Here is a 19,893-nt window from a genome sequence, read left to right as displayed (position 1 = left end):
AAATTGTGGGAGGGGGATTGTTCCTCTGCCCTAGATATGCTGCATCGGAAAACAGGAGTCTGTATGCATTATTTGAACCCAGAAATCTCTTGCAGGACTCTTCTTTAGTTTTCCTGGGAACCATAGCTGTCTGAATATTGTTGAGTGTCCAGTGCTCTCCAGTGCCAGAGAGCTAAAGAACTTTCCATTCCATCCTCACTGTAAACATTCTATAAAGCAAAACTAATTGCTTATAGAACTTTTGGATGGCCGAAGAAAACGATATTTACATAGTGTCCCTGTTTCTCCTTTGATACCTTAAATTTTTCACTCCCTATGGTTGTGCTAGGTACTGGTTCCATTTATTGTGTTTGCTTAAAAAAACAAGACAGATACATATTAAGAAATAATATTATAAAATAATGAATAGGAGAGGCATGACACTACAAATGGAGAAAATAAAATATAGATAGTACCAACTAACATTGGGATGCTTCATTTAGGACAGGGCATATGTTCTTTCTTAAGATGAGAATTGTCCTTGACCTTTGAGTGGCATATCTGGGGACTAAATTCCAAGATAAATTGGAATTTATGTAGAAAGGAATTATCTCCTGTTAATAGCTTATGGGTACAGAGCAATCCTAAAAGAAAGTCTCAGTGTGTTTGTTAATATTAATTCTTCAATATTTTTTGTTTATATTTACGACTGCAATATTAATTGGTCTGCACAGGCTCAACCAAGAATGAGCAGAAGATAAATCTTGTTTTATTTTTGTAACTAGCTCTAGGTGATTTGGAAGAATTGCTCAGGATTCTGAGTCACAGTCTAATAATAGCAACCAAAGTACCTTCTCTTCCCCCATCATACTGATGAACTTTAAAAAAAAAAATTAAGTATACCAGAAATGAGGCATTCTGACTTATGAACAAAATGGTCATTTCACCAAATTTGTGGTGACCATGGGAACAGAAAAAATGAATTATGACAAAATCAATACAAGTGAACACATCGTTTTCTAAAGCTTTCCTTCAGTACATTTCCTTCTTATGCAACTAAATTATTACAGCTTTGCTCTCTAAAACAGTAAGCCTGAAATAATGTATCAATTTTCTACCTATAGCAAAAATACTGGAAAATAGGACTCTTTCAAAATTAATTAATCAGGGGACTTTTTTTAGACCTACACAAAGAAAGCAGCACTATTAAACTGTCCTTCTGACATGCATGTGTTTGTTTGTATATATAGACCACTTAAATTACAGATGACTAAGCAATATTTACTTCTTCGGAGCTTTCTTAAACACCTGCAGGATTGGTGCTGATTTGACTTCAGGTGGAACACTGTGCCAAAGGAGAGGGGCAATAACAAAACCGTTTTAGCTCTCTTAGTTTGAAATTTCTGTCAATACTAGTTATAGTTATGTCTTCTGCAGATAAATTTCCCCAAGCCTTTAATCTGCCTTTCTTTTTCTTTTTCTCTTACTCTTCTCAGGATCTTATTGATGAATGGATAGCCAAAGAGGCCAAAAGGTGCAACAGCAATAAAATCATGGATCCCAGCTGTTTGAAATGGACCCCTCCCAAAGGCACTTAATTAATCAGTCTCTCCAAGAAGTGCGAACATCCCATTCATGTGCTGCCATCATCACCACTGTGGGTACTTTTTCTTTTCCCAGCACTAGAAACATCCTTCCAGATCTTGGACATGTGATTGCTCTTGGTTCCATCTCTTCCCTTTCAGATATTTCTGCAGTGTTTTACTTTTTATAGAACATTTTTGACCAGACACCTTGTCTATGAGGCAAGATTGAAAAGATGAGAGTTCTGGACAATATTAACATGGCCTCAAGAAAGTACAGTAGGATTTAGTTGCTCCTCCATCAGTTACTTGCTCCTAGCACAAAAACTAGGGTTGCTTCTTACATTTTTAGTTTTATAACTTCTGTTTAGCCCTCTGAGATATAGTCCACCTGTACAATATAGTGGAATTGCAAATGTGATGGAAAGAATCATATTGCTTCATTTTACCAATGGGGGCAGAGAAACATCCATTTTAAATTTTTCTGTTAAAAACAAAGCAAAGCTAGTGGGGTAAGGGACAGACATTCTCATTACTCCTATTTCTATACTAGCATTCATCCACATGTTTAATAGATAAGGGAGCACTAAAAAAAACCCAGCAATCCTGTGCCTGTGTTCTGAAATGCTCCAATCTATCCTATTTGCCCTACATTTCCTTGCCATTCTGCTGCATGTGTATATACAGTCTAAATGTATGTCCGTGACACTTATTTCCTAACCACATGTTGACAAGGTACAAGTAAGAAATGATCCAGTGCTTCCTGGAATCCTGAATTGCTTCTGGATGTGCAAATTTCTCACATTTATTTGCAGAACCTAAAACTTCCTTGATCTTGGCACCTGTGTATTCCAACATTGTCATCAAAATATTTTTCCCACTTCAGTCCACCAAAAAAAAAGAATTGATGGGCAAGGAAGCTCCAAACTGTCGTTGGTTTCTGAGAATAGTAATGGTTTTATAATTTTGGATACAGGGTATCAGAAGCAATGAATTGCTCTGTGAATTGGATTTTGTAGCTGGGATAGTCAGATCCTCAAGGAGGAGATATCAGGCAGGAAAGATGCCACATGGTTTTGATTGCATGCCTAAATGGAAAGTCAAGATGCCATCACTCACTATAATTTTGGACAAATGACCCTAATGGCAGTTTTTGAATAGACTCTGACTGCCAATATATTTCAAGAGTCAATTAAATTAACTTTGTAGGGAAAAAATTGCAAGATCAACATTTGAGCCTTGGCATAGCATCATCTCTCTAATTTGGCATGCCTCATCATTTTGGATTAGCTACTTCAAGGCTCCTATGCTTGAAGCCCAAGGAATATGCATAGAAACACATTTCATCAGCTGGTGGGGGAACACTACTCTTTTTGCCAAATTACTCTTTTGCACTACATTGCTATACACATTTGGCAGTTTTGTGATTTATTATTCAATTTGTGAAGCTGCTGGATATACTAATGCCAGGCCTCAGGGCAATTCGCTGCAGCTGAATGAATGTAGTCTTCATGATGGCTTGTATTTTTTTGGGCCTACATTGTCAATTTGCAGATTTTCCCTGCCAATGAGACTGCCTTAGTCTGATAATTTTCTTATTCTTTTTTCAAGCAGTCTGTAAGGAGATTGACAGCTTCAGCTATGCTGCTCCATAAAAGAATGTTGAGAGTTGGCTCAGAAGCCACTGAGGGCAGGTGGGTAGTTATGGGTACTTTTGAAATAATCTTTATTGTTTTACAAATGGAAAATAAAGTCTATTATACAAGGTTACCGAAAGATAATTATTTATAAGTTAAAATACAAATATTTTAATTTGCCCATTTCTAAAACCCCAATCTTCCTATATTACATAAGGAAAAAGATGAAAACTCTGGCTAGTCTGCTACACTATTATCTACCGGTTCCAGTTAAGTATAGGTAGCAATGTATGCATAACGAATTGCCCTACCAATAGTCTTTATAAGGCTTCTTTTTGCCTGTATTATTGGTGTGAAGTTATATCTCAGCTGCTGGACTGTGTCTCTGCCGTCTCTGTGCTGTATTGGGTTGCTCTACTGGCTGATCTTTTGGCTATGGATATGCATGATATTATGCAGTAATATACCAGTATTTGAGATGGGAACCATTTTCCAAATGAGACACAGAGTAACCTGGCACAGGGAGTACACTTACATGCAGCAGATCAAAGTAACCGCAGTGGAAATTAACGGATGATTGTGCTCAGCCAGCTTGAAGTATGAACATTTACATCCTGGGTTTCATCTTGAGAATGCTTCCTGTACAGAGGCAGTGATTTGTTTTTCTTCCTGGTATGGTTGCAAAGAGACAGTATGTTTTGTTTGTTTGGGGGCTGCAGAAAAATGGGCTTGTGTGTTCTGCACTCTAATTGCAGTTTCCACAAAAGGAGGAGTGTGGCTTTTAATGGTAAGGTTAGGTGACATATATGAAAAATCCTGAGGATATCCATACAGATATCCATACAGATATGCCTTTCACTCCTGCCTAGCATGCAATTTTCAATAGTAGCATGACATACAATCTGTTTTCAGCTGAATATTTCTTTAAAAATTGTCCTTTTGTCTCCCATCTTGAGAAAAACAAATAGACTTCTTCAATCTCCACCAAGGATTTTTAGATAAGAATTCCTTACCTGTTGGTTCTTGTGTTTGGTTCTGCCTTTTTATTGCCATCCTTAGTCTGCAGGATTTCTATTTCTGAACATTGTCTGGCAATTGTTTTCAGCTTCTAGATTATTGCAAAAAATGGGGTAATGCTCTTTTTTGTGACAAAGGGAGGCTGGTTGTTCTTGTACAGAAGCAAAACTGTTTTCCTGGATATTTTAGAATATGCTATCAGTGTATCAACTTCTCAATAAAGCATGTTCTCTGCTCTCACTTTCTTCTCAAGTATTATTCTGAAAGGATTACTTGGGGGGAATTGAACTCTAAGCAAGATTTTCTAGACCACTACTTGCCCTTTGAACCAATGTAATGGATGGATTAAGTCACCTCTTTAATTTGTTCTACTTCTGTTGAATATTCTACATTGCACTCAAGGGACCAATAGGAAAACCATTTGGTAAGGTTCATTGCTGGTTTTCATGCACAGAGTTTGCATATGAAGTCATGGTTTGAAAGCTCCTTAAAACTTCAGTTGGAAAGTTGAGGAAATAAATCAGAAAATCCTTACTGGTAGTTTGCTGAATGGATCAGTTGTTGACTACTAGACAATTCAGTTTGCATTGTATCTCTTCTCTTCTAGGCCACTAATGGCCAAGAATAACTGTAGAGAGACTGATGAAAGGTGTCTCCACCCTTTTTAAGGTCAAAGAATATGAATTGCCCTGTGATGAATCAGGAATGGATTTGGGATGAAAACAAGATTAAATTGTTTTTTGATTGTATACTGCCCCAGAGTCAGTTGGGTTGGTTTACCAATATTATAAACAAATAAATTTTGGAGGAGTCTTGCTATACAGGTAGTGTTCTACTTGCAACCATAACTGAACCCAAAATTTCTGTTGCTAAGTGAAACAGTTGTTAAGTGAGTTTTGCTCCATTTTACAATGCCGCAGTTGTTAAATGAATCAGTGTGGTTGATCAAGTAGTTAAGTTAGTTAAATTAGTAACAAGAGTTGTTAAGTGAATCTGGCTTTCCCAGTGACTCTGCTTGTCAGAAGATAACAAAAGGTGATCACATGACTCCAAGGTACTACACCCATCATAAATATGAAACAATTGCCAACCAACCAATTTTTGATCATGTCACGGGTGCTGCAGTGGTAAGGATGAAGAAAGTTGTAAGTCATTTTTTTCTTCTGCCGTTGTAACTTTGAACAATCACTAACAAACGGCTGTAAATTGAGGACTACCTGTACCACAAATCATTTTAGTACTATTTTTCCAGTTCCCTTATTTTCCTTTTTGTTATTTGCTGAAGAAAAAAATGAAGACTGGTCCATTTATTGGAAAATATATTTTATCCTAAGTTGTTGCTGTACAAAGGAAAGGGAAACACCTAATTAGGGCATCCAATATACTATAAAGCAAATAGTCAATAAGCAGACACAGGCACCAGAATATATGTTAAGAATGTGAAGGTAAGAAAGTGATCTTTAAAGCAGAGAATTCCTCTTTAAAAAGATGCTCAAAGCAGAAGTAGCTGGTTGCTGGGCTTGGGGAGGGGAGGGGAGGGGAGGGGAGGGGAGGGGAAGAATAAAACCAGAGGTCATAATTAACTTAGTGTTGGCTGACCGATTTCTTGCACAAATAAAGAGAAAGAAAACCATCTTCAGCTTCATGCAGTAATTACAAACAAGGTTAATTGAATGTCCAATGAATGAATGTGGTCTAATAATACATATCAATTATATTTGTAATAGACATACCAATGATATATAAGCAAACAGCACAAATATTTATATATGAAAATGATGAATGTAAACCATATTTTTGTGATTAAAGCATTACACAAACATCACCTACAAATTAAAAGCTAATAAAATGAAATCAAAGAACAGGAAACTAGGCATGATTCGGAAAATACGAACCAAGAACACCTGACAGAGAAAACGAAAAAAGAACAGGAAGAGGAGAAACGTACCGAAAGGGAGAAGATGGAGAGAGAAGGGGCCAGGGGGAAAATTCCCCTCTGCGCATGTCCAAGATGGCCGCTCCCAGCTGAGCGGCGGTGATACTCGGGGGATATCCCCCGGTTTTTGGGGGGTTTCGGGGGCCGGACCAGCTAATTGAGCCCCATGTCTGGTGAGGGGAGCTTCTCACCAGTCTGTGTCATCTTTTTGAGAGCTGGCAGCTCTCCAGGACACGATGGCCGGGAACGAGACGGAGGCGGCTGCGCTGCGGCTTTACGAGCGGGGAGAGCGTCCTCGGCGTCTCCCCGCAGCTGCCGAACTAGTGGAACAGGCGGTGGCGGCGTCGGCGATGCAACCCCTTCCTTGAGCTCCCGGGACTCCGAGGGGATGGCAGGGGCTTCCTGTTAGACCCAATGGTGGATGGAGGTGTTCTAAGAGCTGATATCGTCGGGATTGGCACTCGCTTTAACACTGGGACAAGCGGCTGGGAGAGATAACATCAGAGAGGCCGGAAAGGGACAGGAGCCTGAATAGGGAGAGAGAGGGGCACTCTGACCACGATTTGAATCAGATCATCAATGTTTGTTTCTTGGAACTGCCGGTTACAGCTATGGATGGGAGGCCCACCTGGAGGGGGCCCACTCCTGGTCCTTCCAGAGGCTCCCCCCCTTATTTGGATGGGGGTGAGCTAGAAACGTTGTTTGATGATCGCAAAAGACCTTGGGCCAGGCTTTTATGCCTTACGTGGTCTGTTAGCCTCCAGGAGGCCACTTATCATCTGGAGATGCCTCTGAATAATATAATACGATACTTGCTATGATATGATACGATACCTGCCTCCCATGGACATGGACATCTATAGCCTCCCGATTCGCCTCCCTACTCGCCTAAGGTGCAGCCGCTAGAGTTATCGGGGTCTTCTCTGGGCCCGTGAACCTGTAGATTGGTGGTTTGTTATCAATGCCCCCAATTGTAAGAGGGAAATATTTGGATTTCAAGTCTTTCATGGTGCCGGTCGATGACTGCGGTTTCTGGCCCTTCCCAGCTTTCGTGAGAGGGCAGCTGGTGTTAACATCTGGCCTTGAAGCGGCCTAAGACTCCATCCACTGCTGTGAGGGAGCAGTGGAATTTACTGACTTGGAATTGATTGAATATCCCTTTCCAGACTTTGGACTATCTTGATTACCCCCAGGCCGTCGATTTTCCCCGATTGATTGATTGATTGATTGATTAATTGATTGATTAGATGTATTCGCTAACAGAGTTTCTTGTTCTGCGAGATTCCCCCCTCTCGCAGGTGTGGCCCTCTACTTTATCAAGGGCCTACCTTTATGACCAGCGTTGGCACTCCGAGAGGTGGCATGTTGCAAAAAGGGGATTGAGGGGTTTTTTAGGGAAACTTTTTGATAGATTTTTAAGGGATTTTAAGGGGCAGGAGGGTTGTGTGGGTTTGGGGGTTAACCCACGGCGGGAGGGGTCCGGCCCAGCTGTCAATGGGGCCATGGAGGGTGCGGATTCCAGGGGTAAGGGGGACATTAGAGTTCATTCTGTTGAGGGCTTTTCCATCAACGTATTGAGTGGGAGGGGCAGATATGGCGGGAGCAGGGGGCCGTATCATGTGGGGGCGCGCACTCGCTATCTTCGAGCGGTGGCGTGCCCCGGTCCCCATAGCTCTTCTCGCACCCCAGGCTGTTCAGTCTCTCAGGGCCCGAGCCTTCGGCTGCTGTTGTGCAATGCCAGGTCCGTGGTAAATAAAGCCCCCCTCATTTGTGATCTTATTCAAGAGGGGGGAGCGGACCTGGCAGGTATTACGAAGGCCTGGTTGGGCCAAGAGGGGGGAGTCCCCCTCGTAGATATGTGCCCATCAGGCTTCCGTGCATTCCATCAGCCGAGAGCCCAGGGCAGGGGCGGGGGTGTGACGGTTATTATAAAGGAAGGTCTTGATCCGAGGGAGACCACTGTTCCACAGATAGCTGGATGTGAGTCCCTTTTTGTGAAGTGGGGCCATGGAGTACAGATGGGCTTGTTGATCGCGTACCTGGCTCCCTGCCACGTGGCAACGGCCCTGCCCGAGCTGCTCAACGTCATAGCCGAGGTGGCGGTTAGTACCCCCAGACTTTTAGTCATGGGGGATTTCAACCTGCCATCTATCGGTGAAACGTCTGAGGTGGCTCGAGAGTTCATGGCTTCCATGACGGCCATGGACCTTACTCAGTTAATTCATGACCCTACTCACATAGGTGGACACACTCTGGACTTGATTTTTGTCTCTGGTCAGTGGTTGGGTGGCCTTGATATAGGGAATATAGTCATCGAACCCTTGTCATGGTCTGACCACTCGCTCCTTCGACTGGACTTTCTAACCGCTGCACCTCGCTGCAGGGAGGGGGGACCGACCAGGTGGTTCCGCCCCAGGCGCCTGATGGATCCTGATAGGTTCCAGACGGAGCTTGGGCCATTTCCTGAGACTCTGGCTCATGACTCGGCTGAAGACCTGGTGGCCGCCTGGGATAGTGCGGCCGCCGGGGCTTTGGACCGTGTCATGCCTTTGCGGCCTCTGACTCGGCACCGAACTCACCTAGCTCCATGGTTCTCTGAGGAGCTGAGGGAGATGAAGCGCCGGAAAAGACGGCTAGAGAGTAGTTGGAGGACCAGCCGCTCCGAATCCGACCGAACACTAGTGAGGTCTCATATTAAGACCTACCTAGTGGCGATAAAAGCGGCGAAATCTAGCTATTTTGCCGCTCTTATCGCGTCATCAGATAATCGCCCAGCTGCCCTGTTTAGGGTGACCCACTCCCTCCTCCATCTGGAAGCGCGGGATGATCCCTTGCAGGGTCGAGCTGAGGACTTTGTGCAGTATCTGTATGACAAGATCGCTCAGATTCGGGAAGGCCTGGCCTCTGACTGGGTAAGTCCGGACGGGATGACTGAGGCAGGTCTTGAGAGTGTTATCTGGGAGGAGTTTGATCCTGTTGCTCCCGAGGACGTGGACAGGATCCTGGGATGGCTGAACGCGACCACATGTTTATTGGACCCGTGTCCCTCCTGGTTGGTACTGGCTTCCCGGGAGGTTACACGAGGCTGGCTCCAGGGGATTGTTAACGCTTCTCTGAGTGAGGGTGTCCTGCCGGCCGCTTTGAAAGAAGCGGTGGTGAGGCCCCTCCTCAAGAAGCCCTCCCTGGATCCGGCTATTTTGGCTAACCATCGTCCAGTCTCCAACCTTTGCTTTGTTGCGAAGGTTGTTGAGAGTGTGGTAGCGTGGCAGCTTCCCCGGTACCTGGATGAAGCTGTCTATCTGGACCCGCTCCAGACCGGTTTCCGGCCTGGGCACAGCACGGAAATGGCATTGGTCGCATTGGTGGATGATCTCTGGAGGGCTCGGGATAGGGGTTGTTCCTCTATCCTGGTCCTGTTAGACCTCTCAGCGGCTTTTGATACCATCGACCATGGTATCATGTTGCACCGGTTGAAGGGGCTGGGGGTGGGGGGCACCGTCCTGCGGTGGTTCTCCTCCTACCTCTCGGACCGGTCACAATCCGTGTTGACAGGGGGGCAGCGGTCGACCCCGAGGCGCCTTGTTTGTGGGGTGCCACAAGGGTCGGTTCTCTCGCCCCTTCTGTTCAACATTTATGTAAAGCCGCTGGGTGAGATCATCCGTGGCTTTGGGGTGGAGTTCCATCAGTACGCTGACGACACTCAGCTGTACATCTCCACCCCAGGCCACCCCAACGATGCCCTTGAAGTGATGTCCCAGTGCCTGGAGGCCGTGCAGGCCTGGATGGGGAGAAACAGGCTCCGACTCAACCCTTCCAAGACCGAGTGGCTGTGGCTTCCGGCGTCCCGATATAGCCAGCTGGTGCCATCGCTGGCTATTGGGGGCGAATCACTGGCCCCCACGGAGAGGGCTCGCAACTTAGGCGTCCTCCTGGACGCACGGCTGTCTTTACAAGAGCATATGACAGCCGTGGCCAGGGGGGCTTTTTATCAGGTTCGCCTGATACGCCAGTTGCGTCCCTTTCTGGATCGGGACTCCCTACGCACAGTCACTCAAGCATTCGTCACTTCCCGCCTGGACTACTGCAATGCTCTCTACGTGGGGCTCCCCTTGGGGTGCACCCGGAGGCTGCAGTTGGTCCAGAACGCGGCCGCGCGGGGGATTATGGGAGCAACGGGGCGCTCACATATAACACCTCTCCTGCACGAGCTGCACTGGCTTCCTGTGGTCTTCTGGGTGCGCTTCAAGGTGTTGGTGACCACCTTTAAAGCGCTCCATGGCTTAGGGCCGGAGTATTTGCGAGACCGCCTTCTGCTGCCGATAGCCTCCCACCGACCAGTTCGCTCACACAGAGAGGACCTCCTCAGGGTGCCGTTGGCCAGGCAGTGCCGGCTGGCAACCCCCAGGGGGAGAGCCTTCTCTGTGGCAGCGCCTGCCCTCTGGAATGACCTGCCCCCTGAGATACGCACGATATCAGACCTCCGGACTTTTCGTCGGACCCTGAAGACACACTTGTTCCATCTAGCTGGGCTGGCTTGATCCCATCCTCTCAGTTTTAATTGAATTTGGTTTTAATTGGGTTATTTTAATTACTGGGCTGAAATTATTTAATTGTTTTTAACCTGTTTTTTAAATTTTATATGTTATGTTTTATCTTGGCTGTGCACCGCCCTGAGTCCCGCAGAAGAAGGGCGGTATAGAAATATAATAAAATAAAATAAATAAATAAATAAAAACCCAAATGATAACAAGGAACAAAGGCAAACTTAGATTGACATACAGATAAGTAAGGAAAAATGGGACAAGAAATGAAATTGATTTCAATCAACATAAACGGACTCAATCTACCAACTAAAAGAACACATATTTTTAAAAAATTACAAAAATTAGACATAGACATTATTAACTTACAAGAAGTACACATTAAAAAACACCATCAACAGTTATTAGAAAACAAGATTAGGTACATTATTCACCTCATTATCAGATAAAAAAAAAAGAGGTATCACAGTATACATCAAAAACCGTATCCAAGCAAAACAAATTTATGCAGACGGAGATGGCAGGATATTAATGATAGACATCAAGAAGGAAGCCCAAAATATACTGTTAATATCAATCTACGCACTGAACGGGAACCAAAAAGAATACTTCAAAAAAATGCACAACAAAATCAAAGAATTGGATTACGAACACATATGTATGGTAGGGGATTACAAGCGATTGTCGATACAGATTATGACTATCAAAGTAATAAAAAAAATAAATCCAGGAAGAAGACACTCCCCAATACTTTTAAAGACATGACCCAAGAATTTCAATTGAAAGACGTTTGGAGGGAATTGAATAAAACTAAAAAACAATATACCTACTATTCGAATCCCCACCAATCCTGGTCCAGGCTAGACATGGCCTGGATGACCACAGAGTTAAGAGAGAACATCAAAGAGATTGAAATTACACCAAATGTATGGGCAGACCATAGTCCTATAATGATAGTTTGGAAAGGCCAACAAAAAAGAGGAAGATGGATGATGGACAGAGAGATCATCAATGATAAGGAATACATTGAAATGATAAAGAAAGAGATGGACATATTTTTTCAAATAAACAAGAATGAACAAACATCACTGCAAGTTTTATGGGACACCAGAAAAGCATATATAAGAGGATTAATAATCTCCTACAAAGCGAAGAAAAATAGAAGCAGCAAAGAAGAAATAATTTGATAGATCTTGAGAAACATGAAGCAGAATTACAGAAAGATCCTAATAGAAAAGAGTTTAAACAAAAAATAAACCTCATTAAACATGAAATAAATTTAATAACAACAACAGAAATAACGAGGAAAATTAAAATGACAAAACAAAACCAATTTGAATATGCCAATAAAACAGGACGGTGGTTGGCCTATAAATTAAAGAAAGAAAAGGAAAAAAGACTAATATATCAATTACAAGACGAACAAGGGCAAATGCAACATACAAATGAGGAAAAGAAACGAATTGCTAAGAGTTTTTATCAGGAATTATACGCACAGGAAGGAATCCACATAGAGAAAGTTAAAGAGTATATAAATAAAACTAATATTCAAGGAATAAATGAAATCCAAAGAGATCTACTGAACAGACCAATATCGATCTTAGAGTTAATTGAAGCAAGGAAGAAACAGAATAATAAAACACCAGGCCCAGACGGCATCCCGGCGGAATTTTACAAAATAGAAAATCAGTCAATAGATAACATTTTACTACTGGTCCTGAATGAAGCAATTCTAGAAGCCAAAATCCCAGAATCATGGACAGAGACAATTATCACACTGATACCCAAGGAAGATTCAGACTTCACCCAAATTAAAAATTATAGACCCATATCGCTTCTGAACGTCGACTATAAACTATTTACATCAATTATGGCACAGAGAATGAAGAATCTTATTGTTGATTATATCCACCCAGATCAAAATGGATTCATTCCAAACAGACAGATAAAAAACAATACAAGAACAATAATTGATGTTTTGGAATATTACGAGCAAAAATCAGATGAACAAATGGCCTTACTCTTCCTCGACGCACAAAAGGCGTTTGATAACCTTAATTGGACATTCTTAATATTACAGTTAGAAAAAATGGGAACAGGCGACAAATTTTTAAATATGATTAAACAATATACTCCAATCAATTCGCGAAAATATGGATAAACGGAGAGACAACAAACCAATTCAAAATATCTAAGGGGGTGAGACAAGGATGTCCTCTATCCCCTATATTATTTATATTAGCATTGGAAACATTGTTGAACAAAATTAGGAATGATAAGGATATAAAAGGATTAAGAACAAAAAACCAAGAGTACAAATTACAAGCGTTCGCCGACGATGTAGTATTCATTTTAGAACACCCAAAACAATCAGGAATAAAACTATTAAGGAAAATAGAACAATATGGTGAAGTGGCAGGACTGAAAATTAATAGACAGAAAACAAAATTATTAACTAAAAATTTGATGAAAACACAGGAGAAAGAATTAGAAGAGACGTTAGAAATACAAACAACAACCAAAATAAAATACCTTGGAATTTGGCTCACCAATAAAGTTTCAACTCTTAAAGAAGATAATTACAACAAACTGGCCAAACAAATTCAAAAGGACTTAGAGGTATGGACTAAACTGAGACTATCATTTTTAGGTAAAATCGCATCGATTAAAATGACAGTCCTACCAAAAATATTATATTTATTTAGAACAATACCAATAAATCCAGGAAAATCATATTTCAAAGACCTTGACAAAATGATCTTAAAATACATATGGCAAGGAAAGAGAGCTAGGATTAAATTGAAACATCTGCAAGATACCAGAGACAGGGGTGGTCTAGGATTACCGGACTGGCTAATTTACTATAATGCAACAGCATTAACTTGGATAAAGGACTGGATAACACTCAAAAATAAACACATGTTAGCATTAGAAAGATTCGATCTCTTAAAAGGATGGCACGCATTCTTATGGGAGGAAAAACCCAGGCAACATGAACATTTTAGGAGACATTATATTAGAGATGCATTGGCAAAAATCTGGAGGGAAATAAGGAGAAAACATTACGACAAAATCCCAAAATGGATATCAACCATGGAAGCCCAAATTTACCCGAATGCAATGGATATAGATAAAATGAAAACATATGATGAATTGTTGAATACAAAAGGAGAAATGAAATCAAGAGAAGAACTCGGACAGCAAGGTACAGATAAAATCAAGATATAAAATGGATAGGGAAAAATTTGGAATCCAAAAAGAATGGAATGAATTAGACAAAATTATACTGCAATCTGATGATAAATTAATAACCAAAATATATAATTATTTATTAAAATACAAATTAGAGGAAGAAGTAATGAAGGAAAATATGATTACGTGGGCCAAGAATTTTGGATACAATATCAAATTAGAAAATTGGGAGAGAATATGGAAAGTAAACACCAAATTGACAATGTCCGTACCTTACAAAGAAAACATACAAGATGTTCTACAGGTGGCACCTCCCCCCTGCACGTCTGGCAAAGATGTTCCCAAATACCACACAGAACTGTTGGAAATGTAAAACATACAAAGGGACCTATTACCACATGTGGTGGTCATGCCCAAAGGTTAAAACATTCTGGAAAATGATCCAAAAACAACTGGAAGAAATTATTACACAGAAAGTGCCTCTTAGACCAGAAACTTATTTATTAGGAATATTGACAAAAGACTACAAAAAAGAAATACATTATCTGATAATACACATTCTTACAGCAGCCAGAATTACTTTCGCACAAATGTGGAAATTGGAAGACACGCCATCAGAAGAGAGAACAATACAAAAAACATTGGAATGTGTGGAGATGGACAGACTTACCAAAGAAATTCAAGAAAAAGAAGACTCAGATTACTATTTGATTTGGCAAAAATGGTACGATTGGTTAAAGAAAAAGAAGACGAAATAAGGGAATACCACTCAAGGACACAAAACTGAGGAACCAAAATTAATATCACTACATAAGTATCGTTATATAATGAAGGATATATATATATGGATATACGGATATACAAATTACCGATGTAGCTCCATTCACAAAGCTCAAGTTGTATGACTTGATTTTAGTGTACAGTTTGTTTATGTATAGTTTGTTTTTATGTGTGTATATTTGTATATGTATGTTTATCGTTAATAAAATCTTTAAAAAAATGAAATCAAAGCTTTATTACAGATCAGAGGCCATAATTTTTTTAAAAAATCATTCTTGATATTCTCTTAAGTGGAATACCTTTAAAGCCAATGAAAAGGTGTGTGCTTTACAGGCCATTGAAATAGTGGTTTATTTTCAGTCAGACACAAGAGGATTCTTTCACATCATATCCATATAGACTACAAACTTGAAAAAACAACCAGTATTCAGATCATTGGGAGTTTTACTTCTGCAACATCTGGTGGGCTGGGGGAATGAACAGATAGGCAGCTTGCAGTTTGAGACCACATGGCTTCCAAGTCCTTTTCTTCATCCTTGGAGCCAAGCCTATCTACAGGCTATTGTCAAAACAAGATGATGGGATTGAGACTTCACCTGTTATTTTTTACCTGCAACCCACATGATGTTGGCCATTCCTGCTTGAAGTGCTCCACTTCAATCCATAGTTGCTGAAAATTGACTACATAGTTCCTGCCATATTGAGGAATGATGCCCATGAAAACTGAACTATAAGCCCTGAAATAAGCATCAGAGCTGTGCAGATTTGTAAGGAATAAGAATATGCTTTCAAACATTCAGGAATGCTCAAGTAACATCTATCAAGTCCTTAAAGCAAACAAATTAGGTTGTTTAAGCAATTTGTGTAGACAACTACATAAATATTTATTTAATTTTTATTATTTTTACAAATAACTCAAGGCAATGAGCATGTTCAACACACATTCCTCTTATTTTAGGGGGCAAGAAAAGTCAGGTTTTATGTGATTGGTGAATAATTTGAAAAGGAATACATATTTGCTCCATGCATTTTTCTATTCTATAATTTGATTTGTTTACTGTGGTTGGTAAAGCATGATTTAATGTTCGCATCAGTGATGCATCTACCATAAGTCATGGTTTATTTGTGATTTATTGAATTTAGTGTACTCTACAATACACCAAAACATAACTATTTACAAGCTATATGTTTGCTATCACATCACACAATGTATCAAAAATCAAAAAGAACTCACATTGTTTCATCTAATGTGTACATACAATCATGTTTTTTTTCCAGAAAACCATCTTAGTTTATCATAATAAGTGAACTCATCTATTGGTTTGTGTTTTTTTTTTGTTTGCTTCCCTCTGTGTGTATGTAATATCTTTGTGTAGGAGGTAAAAAGCAGGAGCTTTGAACAGCCTTTGGTTTGGGAAGTTGCCTCCAAGGAAGTTAAAAATAGCTCCTGCAGGGAGCAGTTATTCTGGAAGAACATTTTGTTCTTTATTACTTTTTTAAATGTTAGGGGTTTTTTTCCTTCCTGTTTTCTTAACCTCTTGCTTTTTTAATCCGCCTCGTTGGCATTGCTCAAAATTAACAACCCATCGATCTATTTGCATTGCTGCAGCTAAATCTGGTACATTAGAAGTTTGCCAGGATGCACCTGGTTTTAAAATAGTTGCTCACAAATAAACATTTTCTTTAAGTAAGGATTTGTATTAAACAAAAGTTTATTGCAACAATGCCATCTTATGTTTCCTAGTGGCACTGGTTGATAATGGACAAAAAAATTAATTTGAATTTTAAAAAAAACAAAAACCCTCAAATGTCTTGGAGTTTGATCTTTTTCTTTTATTCTATCTAGGGACTTTGGAGGGCTGCAAAATAATAGGATATATTACCTTTCTTCTGCAGCTGACTGGATTCTCTTCCTTTCAGATATTGCAGTGACATGCTCCAAAGTGATTCTAATAGAAAATGCTGGATACAACTGGCCAATCCTATGCATTCCACATTGATTCTCCCACATGAAACATAGAATTCCAGGAAAGTCCATTCCATTCTTCTTTTACCAAAAGTCTCCATAACTGTTTGGTGTAGAGGTTAAGGTACCAGATTCTGAATTCTAGTCCTGCCTGAGGCATGAAGCCATCTGCATGACTTGGGGCCAGTTACTATCTCTCAGCCACAGGAAGAAGGCAATGGCAAACCACTCAGAAAAATCTTGCCAAGACAACCGCAGGAACTAATTTAGGTCATTGACATGAGTCAATATTGACTTAAAGACAGAATATATATGATAGTGCTCTTTGGCTATTTAAGAAGAATGGGTTTGTTCTCAATATATCAATATAGGATAATAAATATGCTACTAAATATCATATAATATAGATATTTTCCGAATATCTAACTTTGTTTAAAGTTAATTGCAAAACCCACAATTTAGTAAAAGTCATACTTTACGTGTCTTGGTGACTGGCAAAATCTAGAATTTTAAAAATGGAGCATGTCAGAGAAAAGCAATCAAGTTGATAAGCAACCAAGAAGGAAAAAGTTGTGATGAATGGTTGGTGAAGTTACATACAATATGTTTAGTTTAGAGAAGAGAAGATCATGAGGAGAGATGGTATCTCTCAAGTATTTGGAGGGCTATCATGTACAAGTTGGGGTAAATGAGATCAATTTAATTCTGGAAGATGACATGAAACAATGGGTTTATATTGTAAGGAAGCATATTATGATTGGACATCAAGAAACATTTCCTAATATAGGTTGTTCCAACAGTAGGCAATCTCAGGAGGTATTTTAAATCTCTGCTTTTTTGCATTTAAACAGTAAAAGTCAAACCTTACCAAATAGAATTTTGTAGATGTGGAGGATATGAGTACCTTCCAGAGGGGGAAATTCCAACTCACCAATTTTTCTGACAAATGATTTCAGAAGCGTTTGTAATTGGTTTCAACGATATCTGTTTGATACAGCATTGATTAATAGAAAAGTCACCTTGGGACTTGGATGTGGTTTGGTAATACCTAGGCACATTCTTTGTTTAAAGAAATGGAGCATTAAGAACAAGGGGTTACTGGATCTGGGACAGTCTTCCTATTTTGAGGACTGATTTTATCTTGGAAGTAGCTTTGAAGAAGGACAGAAACAGTTGCAAGTGGATTCAAGGGTTGGTTCACTTGGTATTACCCCAGATTTATATTGGGTAAATATGAACACAGACATGTATATAATAAAGTTTGAATAGAGATTGATATTTCTGGAGTTCTGATATTTCATCCTGCTTATTGTAGTTTTAAGACAGATAAATCCACTCTTCCAAAGTAGGTTTCCTTCATTTCCCTGGACCTCAGTTCTCAGAACTTTCCAAATAGCATGGCTATTGCATTTCTGGAAGGATTGCAAAATCAAAAACTTACTATGAATAAAGTCTTGCAGAAATAACAAGAAATTGTGGTTCTGATCCTTTTTGGAAGAGGATGCTATGCAGAGATGTAAGCAGAGCTCTTTGGACTCCAAAATAAATTACTCAGAGGAGACAGATCATTCTCATAATAGTCATCAGTCAAAGACCTAATGATTGTATACAAGGGAGCAGACCTGTTTTGGTGCCCTAGTTTGCAAACACAAGCAACTCTTAGGAAGAAAGTGCAGGAAAAGGGACTTGGCTGGAGTGTGCATCAATAAGAAGCAAAGCTTACTGTTCGGGACTGCAAAAAATCTGAATGTCCACCAGATAGCAGCAGAGGGTTGGTTTTTTTCAGGGACTTTTCAATATCATCTAGTGGTTGCTCTAGTCATTATAACCTGAGGATTTCTACTGCACTAGTTTGCAGACCCATTTCTACCAACTGTTCTGCCCCTTTGTGCTGCCCAAGGCAAATGTCTAGGTTGGTCTATGGGCACATAATTGGTCCTGCAGCAGACCATTTATTAATTTGAATTTCTTAAAAGATCAAAGATCCCCTGATGTGCTAGATGTGAAGGATTCTGGCAAAATTCTACCAGTGATTTACAACATACTGCAATGTTATCTAACCAACTAAATGTGTGTTTTATCAGTAAGGAAGAAATTCCAAAGCACTTACGATCTTTCTCATTCATAGGAGGATTGTGTCAGATGCTGTTCATGACTTATTACTCCAATAGCAGGTGGACCAGAAGGAAATTGGTTGCACACCGGCTTGTGCTTGAGGAGGATGAAATTCCAGCTTTGATTTGGAAAATATCTTTTTAATTAAAGATAGTATATCTGATTGGGGGAAGGGATGTGAAAAATCAGCCAAGGCAACTGGAAGCCTCCAAAAGAATTAAGGAAATGAGATTTTGGAAAACAGGCTAGAGAATAAGAATATTTTAATATTTTTAAAATAATATTTAAAATATTTAATATTTTATAATAAACACAAGACTTGTAATTTAGGTATACTTTAGTATGTACAGTGTGCTTAAAAGAATCAGGAGATTTAAAGAGACAGCTGTTTTCACTGTTCAGAAAAATGCCTTTGGATGGAGATCTGGAGCTTCTGATGAATATTTTTTTTCTTGAGAATATTGGGCATCAAGAAGATGCTGAGTTTTTAAGCAAGATATCCTGAGATCTACCTTGTTGGAGAATCTCCTCCAAGGGATAGAATCAAGATCATATAAAGTGTTATTACTGCTTTATAAGGCCTTGGTAAGACCAAACTTGGAATACGGCATCCAGTTTTGGTCACTACAATATAAAAAAGATGAAGGGAGTCTGGAAAGAGTGCAGAGAAGATCAGCGAAGATGATAAGGAGCTGGAGGCTACAATATATAAAGAACTGCAGGAATTGGATATGTCTAGTCTAGTGAAAAGCAGGACTAGGGGTAACATCACTCTTCCAATATTTGAAGGGCTGCTACAAAGAGGAAGGGGTCAACTCATTTTTCAAAGCACCAGAAGACAAAAACAAAAAGCAATGGATGGAAACTAATCAAGGAGAGAAGCAACCTAGAACGGAGAAAAAATTTCCTTATAGAACAATCAACCAGTGGAGTTGATTGCCTTCAGAGATTGTGGGTGCTCCATCACTGGAGGCATTTTAAGAAGAGAATGGACAGCTATTTGTCTGAAATGGTATAGTCTCCTGCTTGAGCAGGGAGTTGAGCTAGAAGACCTCCAAAGCCCCTTCCAACTCTGCTGATGTTATTTTCTGTTCAGTTCTGAGCGCTTCAGGATTATTATTTTGTTTGAGGAAATGCTCTCATCAAC

The 19,893-nt window shown here is 40.2% G+C and overlaps 1 protein-coding gene and 1 long non-coding RNA gene across 4 annotated transcripts in view; one reads left to right on the top strand and one right to left on the bottom strand.

Moving 5' to 3' along the window:
- KAT7 (lysine acetyltransferase 7) overlaps window positions 1-4,456 on the top strand; it is a 33,646-nt gene extending 29,190 nt beyond the window's left edge. For all 3 annotated transcript variants that reach the window (XM_087892031.1, XM_087892032.1, XM_034415463.3), the window contains one exon: window positions 1,476-4,456. In XM_087892031.1, the coding sequence (XP_087748157.1) occupies window positions 1,476-1,577 (102 nt within the window). In that variant the 3' untranslated portion in view covers window positions 1,578-4,456. The remainder of the gene's footprint in view (window positions 1-1,475) is intronic.
- LOC148114073 (uncharacterized) overlaps window positions 1-19,893 on the bottom strand; it is a 228,296-nt gene that overhangs the window by 114,649 nt on the left and 93,754 nt on the right. The window lies entirely within an intron of this gene.

Source organism: Pantherophis guttatus, chromosome 4 (genome assembly GCF_059756535.1).
Source record: "Pantherophis guttatus breed Tessera chromosome 4, ASM5975653v1, whole genome shotgun sequence".
NCBI classification, from domain to species: Eukaryota; Metazoa; Chordata; class Lepidosauria; order Squamata; family Colubridae; genus Pantherophis; species Pantherophis guttatus.
This window is presented reverse-complemented; position numbering and strand designations above follow the sequence as displayed.